Source organism: Oncorhynchus tshawytscha, linkage group LG15 (genome assembly GCF_018296145.1).
Source record: "Oncorhynchus tshawytscha isolate Ot180627B linkage group LG15, Otsh_v2.0, whole genome shotgun sequence".
Classification (NCBI taxonomy): domain Eukaryota; kingdom Metazoa; phylum Chordata; class Actinopteri; order Salmoniformes; family Salmonidae; genus Oncorhynchus; species Oncorhynchus tshawytscha.
This window is the reverse complement of record NC_056443.1, coordinates 20,065,600-20,076,368: the sequence shown is the minus strand read 5'-3', so window position 1 is coordinate 20,076,368 and position 10,769 is coordinate 20,065,600. Positions and strand designations below refer to the sequence as shown.

General features: G+C 41.7%; 1 protein-coding gene across 1 annotated transcript; it reads left to right on the top strand.

Annotated features, from left to right (window-relative positions):
• The first annotated feature begins 6 nt into the window (after positions 1-6).
• On the top strand, positions 7-5,902 carry LOC112214954 (natural killer cell receptor 2B4-like). Its single transcript, XM_024373985.2, has 7 exons — positions 7-30; positions 2,948-3,250; positions 3,501-3,770; positions 3,945-4,052; positions 4,251-4,309; positions 4,394-4,471; positions 4,601-5,902. The coding sequence occupies exons 2-7, from the start codon at positions 3,049-3,051 to the stop codon at positions 4,673-4,675; spliced, it is 792 nt and encodes a 263-aa protein (XP_024229753.2). The 5' UTR covers positions 7-30; positions 2,948-3,048; the 3' UTR covers positions 4,676-5,902.
• Positions 5,903-10,769: the final 4,867 nt, after the last annotated feature.

Here is a 10,769-nt window from a genome sequence, read left to right as displayed (position 1 = left end):
TGCTTCTCCTACTCTCCAACCTCCACTATGGTAAGTTCTGTAAAAAAATAAAAATATTTATCCTGTTCATGCTTTGTATATCTATTGCATGTGCTTTCTTGTATTATAAAGTTAGTAAAACTGTTAGCTTTCTCTAACTTCCTTGTTGGTCTTTGCAACGGTGTGTATTGACTGTAGAATGCCTTGCCATCAGTGATTGGTTGGGTATTTAGAATCTTTTGCTTTTTTACTGTGTGATAACACCTACATAATACCTATATTCAGGAACATATCACAATCAAATCAAATTTATTTGTCACATACACATGGTCAGCAGATGTTAATGTGAGTGTAGCGAAATGCTTGTGCTTCTAGTTCCGACAATGCAGTAATAACCAACGAGTAATCTAACCTAACAATTCCAAAACTAGTACCATATACACACAAGTGTAAAGGGTTAAAGAATATGTACATAAAGATATATGAATGAGTGATGGTACCGAACGGCATAGGCAAGATGCAGTAGATGGTATCGAGTACAGTATATACATATGAAATGAGTAATGTAGGGTATGTAAACAAAGTGGCATAGTTTAAAGTGGCTAGTGATACATGTATTACATAAAGATGCAGTAGATGATATAGAGTACAGTATATACATATACTGTACATATGAGATGAGTAATGTAGGGTATGCAAACATTATATTAAGTAGCATTGTTTAAAGTGGCTAGTGATATATTTTACATCAGTTTCCATCAATTCCCATTATTAACGTGGCTGGAGTTGAGTCAGTGTGTTGGCAGCAGCCACTCAATGTTAGTGGTGGCTGTTTAACAGTCTGATGGCCTTGAGATAGAAGCAGTTTTTCAGTCTCTCGGTCCCTGCTTTGATGCATCTGTACTGACCTCGCCTTCTGGATGATAACGGGGTGAACAGGCAGTGGCTCGGGTGGTTGTTGTCCTTGATGATCTTTATGGCCTTCCTGTGACATCGGGTGGTGTAGGTGTCCTGGAGGGCAGGTAGTTTGCCCCCGGTGATGCGTTGTGCAGACCTCACTACCCTCTGGAGAGCCTTATGGTTGTGGGCGGAGCAGTTGCCATACCAGGCGGTGATACAGCCCGACAGGATGCTCTCGATTGTGCATCTGTAGAAGTTTGTGAGTGCTTTTGGTGACAAGCCGAATTTCTTCAGCCTCCTGAGGTTGAAGAGGCACTGCTGCGCCTTCTTCACAACGATGTCTGTGTGGGTGGACCAATTCAGTTTGTCTGTGATGTGTACGCCGAGGAACTTAAAACTTACTACCCTCTCCACTACTGTCCCATCGATGTGGATAGGGGGGGTGCTCCCTCTGCTGTTTCCTGAAGTCCACAATCATCTCCTTAGTTTTGTTGACATTGGGTGAGAGGTTATTTTCCTGACAAGTGATTCTGCAGTTTTGAATGAGTGCCAATGGTGTGGTTGGGTCAGTAGCTGTTGCATTGTGTTGGTTTCGGGATAAACTTTGAAAATTGAGATACGAAAGACATGCATAGTGTATAGAGGAGTGAAAGAGACTGGGTTTTATGTCAGAAGGTAATGGGTCTCTGTAGAAGGACAGATGGCTTTGGAATGTGTTGGTGGACAGGAGGAGGTCACAGGATTGCTATAGGGGAAGGGGATGGACATCTGTGCATTAGGCAAAGGAGGGGTTGAGGTCAGGAGGTCAGGTCAGATCCCCTGAAGGGAGAAATAATGGTTTATTATCCTATTACCCTCTTCCTGTCGAACCAAATGATGTAAGGATTGGAGAGAAGGAGGACTATATATATATACTTGTGGTGTATATATACTTGTGATGGAGTATATATACTTGTGATGGAGTATATGTACTTGTGATGGTGGGAACATGTCTTTGTCTGACTACAACTGTGTTGACCCCTTGGGAAGAATTCAAATTGTTTAAGCTTCTCCCGTGTCTAAGAACCTAACAAGTGCTTCTAGATTGCAACAGATCTTAAGACCCTGTGCCTAATGGCTGCCATTCATTAAAATTACATGGTGTGTGTTGCCTGTAAGCATGCCTAATCATCAGTGATTGGTTGGATAACTCAAAGCAATTGATTTATTACTGTTTGATAACACCTACATAATACCTTTTATTCAGGAACATATCATAATGTGTGTAGTTTTGAATGAGTGCTGATTGTGTGGTTGGGTCAGCAGCTGCTGCAGTGCTTCTAGAACGCAACAGATCTTATGACCCTGTGCCTAATGGCGGTCATTCACTACATTTAAGGGGATATGGGACTGTATCAAATGATTGTTTCTATTACATAATATGAGACATCGCCAGACTAGGATAACTGCAGTTATGCCCAAAATATCCCACCTCATTGAGTTGTAACTTTATTTTGCCTTAATTCATGACAGATGTTTTTTCGTGTAAGGGTTTATATTTCATAACTTCAGACTGACATGTATTTATAATGCCGCCAGCGTTGTATATGACACATTTCAGGTGAATTATTAAACATTTAACACAGTGGGAGTTGTACTTGTGTGCTGAGGAGGGGTTATCAGATCCACCCCCCACTTCTCTTTTCCTGTCATTTCATCCTGTTCTACTGAATTTAGGGGAGGAGTTCACTTTAATGAAGTAAAATAGGACCCAAGCACTCAGATACGTAAATATATAAAGTGAAAATATGTAAAGTATAATGTACAGTATAAATGAAACCTGGAAATGGCCTATATAAATCTAATCCATTATTATCTATTATTGATTCGGTAGGACGTTGCATTGCAGTGTATTATTGTGTAATTATTCATGTAGGCACACTGTAACAAGTATTAGAGTGTAACAATGAGTAATTACAACATTTGCTACATTGCACTACATGAATAATTACACAGTAATAAGATCATTGTAAAATAGTGTGCAACCATTGATTGATGTCAGAATAACATGTGTATTTGTGTGTTTCAGTTGTGGGTGTTCCTCTGATCATCAACAAGAGAGTGGGGGACTCCGTGGAGCTGCTGGCAGGCTTAGAGACGGGACATTTCAAATCCTTGGTGTGGAAGTTTATGGGAAAGGATATTGCAGAATTCAATTCAGAAGTTGTATATTCACCTGGATCCCAGTTTGAGGGGAGACTAAAGATGAACGCCGAAAAATACAGTTTAACAGTCAGAGAACTGACACTGCAAGACTCAGGGGATTTTCTACTTACAGGTGAAGGGGACAAAAGTCAGATAGGTAGTAAGACCATCACACTGAAGGTCCACGGTAGGCTGTTATCACCATTTTTTTTATCCTATTTTGATATAATTCTTATTTATATCCATAAACATGGCTGATGATCTTTAAACTATAACACAGATTTTGTGGTTTTATACTGACCTTACTCACCGTGCTTTGTTAAAAATCCATCACATTTTAAAGTTTTATCCTGTCGTCTATCTCCTGGTGGTATGGCTATGGTAGGGTTCATTTAGTACACTCATTATGAGTCTCTATCTCTCTCCTGGTTGGTCAGAGCCTATATCCAAGGTGGTGATCCAGACAGACATCAAGCTATTGGCCAACCACTCCTGTACGGTACGGCTGGTGTGCAACGTGTCCTGCTACCCCAACCTTACCTACACCTGGGAGAGAGACAATGAGATCTACAGGGACGCCCAGCAGATTCACTTCTCTCTCTCACCAGCAGAGAGAAACATCAGTGTAAATTGCAACGCCTCCAACCTAGTCAGTTGGAAAACTGCCTTTGCAACAGTGAAGTGTAGAAATGACACAACCACCCCAGGTACCTAGATATCATACTAATCCCTTCCATACACGTTCAGTGTGCTTATACGCTTATGTTGTCAAATATAATATGTAATGCATGTGTAATTACATTGGATGTATTTGATATAGAGCCATTTAGTCTTTATCATATTGTATCGTCTAATCATGTGTGTTGTACAATATGTAACAGGACTGACGTGGTATACCATCTACATCGGAATATCAGTAGGAGGCGCTGTGGTGCTGATCCTCACTGTAGCTGTGGCGGTGTGGTATTGCAGGGGCCGAAGTAACACAGGTATGTACAGCTTAGGGGCCTCAGCTATACTTAAAGTGACATTTCAGGTGGTTCTAGAATTATTCTTCAGCTGATCAGATTTTGGGGGGGGATTTGCTAGAAAAAGAGTGAGACCCCTCATTAATTCCTGGGTATGTTTGTTGATATCCTGTGTAAAATGTGTCTGATTGGTTGACATTTTGTTCTTATGAAACACAGCAGATCTACCTGACAACACAATATATGCTGATGTTATGATCAACACAAGAAGTAGAGATGTAAGTATGCATTGTCGTTATTATGTATCTGAATGTGTTAAAGCTGTATGTATTGTATTGTAATTGGCTGTATTTTGATTCCAGACAAGATCAAACAGTCATGTAAACCCAATATCCATCTATGAAACTGTCAATGATCTGGTTATCCCAAGATTGAACAAGGTAAGATATAAATGGTCATAATGGTAAAATGTATGTGGTTGAATGGAAGACCATGTAGTCTACTTTGAGAATAGTCAGTACCTTTCTTGATGCTGAAACAGTTTCTTCTTGATTATCTGTCACATGTAGCCGCAGACTCTGTATGATAAGATCGCATTTGGACGCCCAGAAGGCCCCCAGTCTCTCTACCAGAATGTACTGTGAGCTGAACAGGATGTGGTCATAGGTTGGGCCTCCCATAGATATGGAACCCTCTGCATGCTCTGCATCTTACACGTGTACTTTCTGTATGTAGATAGGCCTAGACGTTACTGTCTATTTGCTTACTTTAACTTCTTTCTCCCTTTGATGATTGTCATATATACAGTATGTCATAAGGCCTTATGCCTTTCTTTGAAGGCCTAGTTACAATTAGGGGATTCTGAAATCTGTCATAGGCAGTAGTAGGTATTGTGATCACACAAGCTCATATGTCGGATTTCAATTTTCTAGATGAAAGAAAATATATGTAGATAATAGCATGACATTGATTAGTGAGTTTGAGTTATGCCTGTGAATAGAAAGTGTACTCTGTTGCATTAGGATTATGGGCTCGCCAGGCATTGATGAGATTGTAATCAGAGAGTATATGATGGAGAGCCTTTGTTACATGTGGATTGTTGTTGTTTTTATTTTTTTCATCCGCATGTCCAAAATGGCATTCATGTCTGTCCCAATAAGCAGATGGAATTCAATTCATTTCCCAAAATATGCCGTTCACAGAATAAAAAATGTTTTAACGTTTTTGAATACGTTGAGTGCCTTGCATTTAGAGTGAATTGTAATTAACTCTCATGACTGTATTTGTTAGCGAAAGAGACATGATTGTTGTATTGAATGGTTTTCAGTACTGTAGCCTTCACCAAGTGAGTGTCTAAGTGAATATGTTATCTTAAAAATTAAACTCATTATGACAACGCATTACATATATCATAAAGCCCCTGAGGGCCTAGTAACACCCTAACACACTGGTCTGAAACTCCTGGTTTACAGGCCACATGAAGCCTACAAGTCACATTATGTTGGCTTGCAAAGTGATGTTTAATTCCTATTGGAATCCAGCCAGAGTTAGGATATCCAACAATTGGAACTTTTTATCACACGCAACCTGCATTCAGAATGACTGTTGGTGTAGAGAAGATTGATTACTGAGACTGCCTAAATCATATAAACCGGATCAGCCAAAACAGTAATGTGTGAAATAAGTCAAACTACTAACAGATTGGATTAGTTTGATTGGTTGATGAACCTTTTCATGCATGAGTTCCAAACATCTCCAACGGTCTCCCCAGTGTGAGTTTTTTTATGCACGTGATGTTAGAACGTTCTCTCCATTCCAGAATGTGATTGTTATGCAACAGTACATTTAATCCGCGCTGCCCTCAAACCAAGGCATGCAGCCTGTTCTTATTTATAGGCTGTTTTCAACTTGTCAATTTCAAATGATTTGTATTTTCTAAGTTTTGTATTTTCTAACAACAGTTTGAATTGAGGTGTGTTCCGCCTCCTTGTTCATTCACATAAAAGTCCTTTTTACTTTTGAGGACCCTTTTTTTTTTACATTACTGATCCGGACCAAAATTCCCCAAGAACTTCCCAATTGTTTGTGCAGTTCAAGTCTGCAGACATTTGCGCATCTCCCATCCTGCACACAGGTGTTCCACATGTCCCGTCTGTTGCCTGCATCCCAGTCATTGGTGTTTTCGTTACCAATAATAACTTTGGAAAAGTGTGCGTTTCTATCAAAGTAAGTGCCTTATTACATTATAATAGTTTCTGTTTGTTGTGTTATGTCGTTTATACTGTAGCATAATATATTTGTGTATATATTTGTAATTATTCGCCTACCTCCTCATGCCTTTTGCACACAATGTATATAGACTCTTTTTTTTCTACTGTGTTATTGACTTGTTTATTGTTTACTCCATGTGTAACTCTGTGTTGTCTATTCACACTGCTATGCTTTATCTTGGCCAGGTCGCAGTTGTAAATGAGAACCTGTTCTCAACTAGCCTACCTGGTTAAATAAAGGGGAAATAAAAAAATAAAAAAATATTCCTTATAACAGTGGACACACGAGGTAACATTACTTATTTCATACCCTTTATGGTGTTATATTCAATGGTGCTCATGTTGCTAGCAACATGCTTCTATTAGCTCTGTGAAACACCGCTAATAGCGCCAGAGAAGTTTGTGTTGTATTTTGAAGCTACACTGTCTTTATGACTCTCAAGTGGTGCAGCGGTCAAACGCAGAGCATCTCAGTGCTAGAGGCGTCACTACAGACACACTGGTTCAAATCCAGCCTGTGTTTATATCGAAGTAAGTGCCTTAGTATGTTAATAGATTTTGCATGTGAAACGGAGTGCCAAGTCTAGGACAAAAAGGCTTCTCAACTGTTGCTACCTCCAAGCAATAAGACTCCTGAACAGGTCATCAAATGGCTTCCTGGACTATTTGCATTGTGTGCCCCCCCCCAACCCATCTTTTAACGCTGCTGCTGCTGCTGCTCTCTGTTCACCATATATGCATAGTCACTTTAACTATACATTCATGTACATACTACCATACTACCTGTACATACACTGGCCGACCAACCAGTGCTCCCGCACATTGGCTAACCGGGCTATCTGCATTGTGTCCAACCCACCACCCACCAACCCCTCTTTTACGCTACTGCTACTCTCTGTTCATCATATATGTATAGTCACTTCAACCATATCTACATGTACATACTACCTCAATCAGCCTGACTAACCGGTGTCTGTATGTAGCCTCGCTACTTTTATAGCATCGCTACTGTATATAGCCTGTCTTTTTACAGTTGTTTTATTTCTTTACCTACCTATTGTTCACCAAATACCTTTTTTGCACGATTGGTTAGAGCCTGTAAGTAAGCATTTCACTGTAAGGTTTACACCTGTTGTATTCACTGCACGTGACAAATAAACTTTAATTTGAATTTGATAACATAAATGCCCCATGAGCAAAGTTCAAATGCCGTACCCCATCAGCCTAAGACTCATTGAGATTTTCAGAATGACTTTTTGGGAAAAGTGTGCCTGAAAGTAACAGTTCTTCTCAGTTTTATGATGTCATATACTCTGCAGGAGTTCTTAGGATCTAGTAACCTACGTATGAATGGCAACCAGTTCTCCCATATTGCCTCCTCATCCTACAGACAGATCATGACGATTAATGACATTAGTGGTGTATGACTCTGACTGCTATTTTCAGTGTCCCTGCATGGTCTGGAAGGTCACTGTTCCAGTTAGAGGGTTTCTGTGTCTATGTGTTTATGTTTGTGTGGTCAGACAGACAGCCGGCAGCCAGGTCATTGTCACGGCTCCTGATAAAATAAGACAGGTCGCCACGGAGACCACAAGTCACAGGAAGTGACATCACCACAAGATGTTACCTGAAACATAGAAGGGGGGCCTTTGTCAGTAACCTGGGACCTACTACCTTCCGAAAAAGTTGACAGGTTATTTCATGTCCCTCAGCCCCACAGACTTATGAGCATGAAGTAGAAGTCATGCAAACACGTCTGCAGGTATATGAATGCTAGATGAAAACACACACACACTGTTATGATATTTTTGCTCTCTCTCTCGTTCTCTCTAACCCCCCCTATCTTTTGTTCTCTTTTGTTCTCTCTCTTTCTATTTCTCTATGACTTTCTCTCTATCTCGCTCTGTCTCTGTCTCACTCTCTCTCTCTTTCCCCGAGCCCTCTATCTCCCTCTATCTTTCTCTGCAACTTTGAGTGGTCAGCTCATAAAGTAACAAAGCTACCTATATCTGTGAAACACCATGACCATTATCCACACAACCAGCAGCAGCTAGGAAACACATGCTCCAAAACCACCACCATCAGACTGATCAACACAGTGACAGACCCCAAACACACCCACGTCTCATCGTCTAACTCTCAAGCTGAGTGAAGGGTTATTTTCAGAGAGCAACTATAGAATGTGACTTATTTTTCAGCTAACATACAGGAATTATTTTATAGAACAGCAGCCCTCATCAAAATGAAGTCTCTGCTCTATTGCTTCTCTACACTTTATTTTCTGTGTGTTTTGGATAGTCAACTGCTAGCTATCAGTGACAGTGATAGATAAGGACATACAGCCAGAGGAAACAGTCATACAACACCTTAAAGAGATGCCTGGTGGTCCCTTCTCCTGCTTCTCAAAACAGGGAATACTACTTATCCTATTCTCTAACTTCCAGTATGGTAAGTTGTGTAACTATTTTTATTTATTTGAACATTTTAAACACAATAAAACTGCAACACAACCATCAACGAGGATGATACAGACAAGTTAAAAAATGTATCGCCATTGTGGTCCTCTTGAAAACAAAAATATACACAAGGCGTAGGCATCCCCGGTTCCATTGGTGGCAGCCCCTGGACCCTACGACGCCACCAACCGGAAAGCCTGCACTCCCCAAAATCAAATCAAATAATCAAATCAAATTTTATTTGTCACATACACATGGTTAGCAGATGTTAATGCGAGTGTAGCGAAATGCTTGTGCTTCTAGTTCCGACAATGCAGTAATAACGAGCAAGTAATCTAACTAACAATTCCAAAAAAAAACTACTGTCATACACAGTGTAAGGGGATAAAGAATATGTACATAAGGATATATGAATGAGTGATGGTACAGAGCAGCATAGGCAAGATACAGTAGATGATATCGAGTACAGTATATACATATGAGATAAGTATGTAAACCAAGTGGCATAGTTAAAGTGGCTAGTGATACATGTATTACATAAGGATGCAGTCGATGATATAGAGTACAGTATCAACGTATGCATATGAGATGAACAATGTAGGGTAAGTAACATTATATAAGGTAGCATTGTTTAAAGTGGCTAGTGATATATTTACATCATTTCCCATCAATTCCCATGATTAAAGTGGCTGGAGTAGAGTCAGTGTCATTGACAGTGTGTTGGCAGTAGCCACTCAATGTTAGTGGTGGCTGTTTAACAGTCTGATGGCCTTGAGATAGAAGCTGTTTTTCAGTCTCTCGGTCCCAGCTTTGATGCACCTGTACTGACCTCGCCTTCTGGATGGCAGCGGGGTGAACAGGCAGTGGCTCGGGTGGTTGATGTCCTTGATGATCTTTATGGCCTTCCTGTAGCATCGGGTGGTGTAGGTGTCCTGGAGGGCAGGTAGTTTGCCCCCGGTGATGCGTTGTGCAGACCTCACTACCCTCTGGAGAGCCTTACGGTTGAGGGCGGTGCAGTTGCCATACCAGGCGGTGATACAGCCCGCCAGGATGCTCTCGATTGTGCATCTGTAGAAGTTTGTGAGTGCTTTTGGTGACAAGCCGAATTTCTTCAGCCTCCTGAGGTTGAAGAGGCGCTGCTGCGCCTTCCTCACGATGCTGTCTGTGTGAGTGGACCAATTCAGTTTGTCTGTGATGTGTATGCCGAGGAACTTAAAACTTGCTACCCTCTCCACTACTGTTCCATCGATGTGGATGGGGGTGTTCCCTCTGGTGTTTCCTGAAGTCCACAATCATCTCCTTAGTTTTGTTGACGTTGAGTGTGAGGTTATTTTCCTGACACCACACTCCGAGGGCCCTCACCTCCTCCCTGTAGGCCGTCTCGTCGTTGTTGGTGATCAAGCCTACCACTGTTGTGTCGTCCGCAAACTTGATGATTGAGTTGGAGGCGTGCATGGCCACGCAGTCGTGGGTGAACAGGGAGTACAGGAGAGGGCTCAGAACGCACCCTTGTGGGGCCCCAGTGTTGAGGATCAGCGGGGAGGAGATGTTGTTGCCTACCCTCACCACCTGGGGCGGCCCGTCAGGAAGTCCAGTACCCAGTTGCACAGGGCGGGGTCGAGACCCAGGGTCTCGAGCTTGATGACGAGCTTGGAGGGTACTATGGTGTTGAATGCCGAGCTGTAGTCGATGAACAGCATTCTCACATAGGTATTCCTCTTGTCCAGATGGGTTAGGGCAGTGTGCAGTGTGGTTGAGATTGCATCGTCTGTGGACCTATTAGGGCGGTAAGCAAATTGGAGTGGGTCAAGGGTGTCAGGTAGGGTGGAGGTGATACGGTCCTTGACTAGTCTCTCAAAGCACTTCATGATGACGGATGTGAGTGCTACGGGGCGGTAGTCGTTTAGCTCAGTTACCTTAGCTTTCTTGGGAACAGGAACAATGGTGGCCCTCTTGAAGCATGTGGGAACAGCAGACTGGTATAGGGATTGATTGAATATGTCCGTAAACAC

What these genes read in the sequence shown, in the direction of transcription:
- LOC112214954 (XM_024373985.2), top strand. Translation starts at nt 3,049, where the DNA reads ATGGGAAAGGATATTGCAGAATTCAATTCAGAAGTTGTATATTCACCT. An exon ending in CATCACACTGAAGGTCCACG is followed by an intron (nt 3,251 to 3,500) that starts GTAGGCTGTTAT and finishes CTGGTTGGTCAG; the next exon opens with AGCCTATATCCAAGGTGGTG. An exon ending in TTATCCCAAGATTGAACAAG is followed by an intron (nt 4,472 to 4,600) that starts GTAAGATATAAA and finishes TGTCACATGTAG; the next exon opens with CCGCAGACTCTGTATGATAA.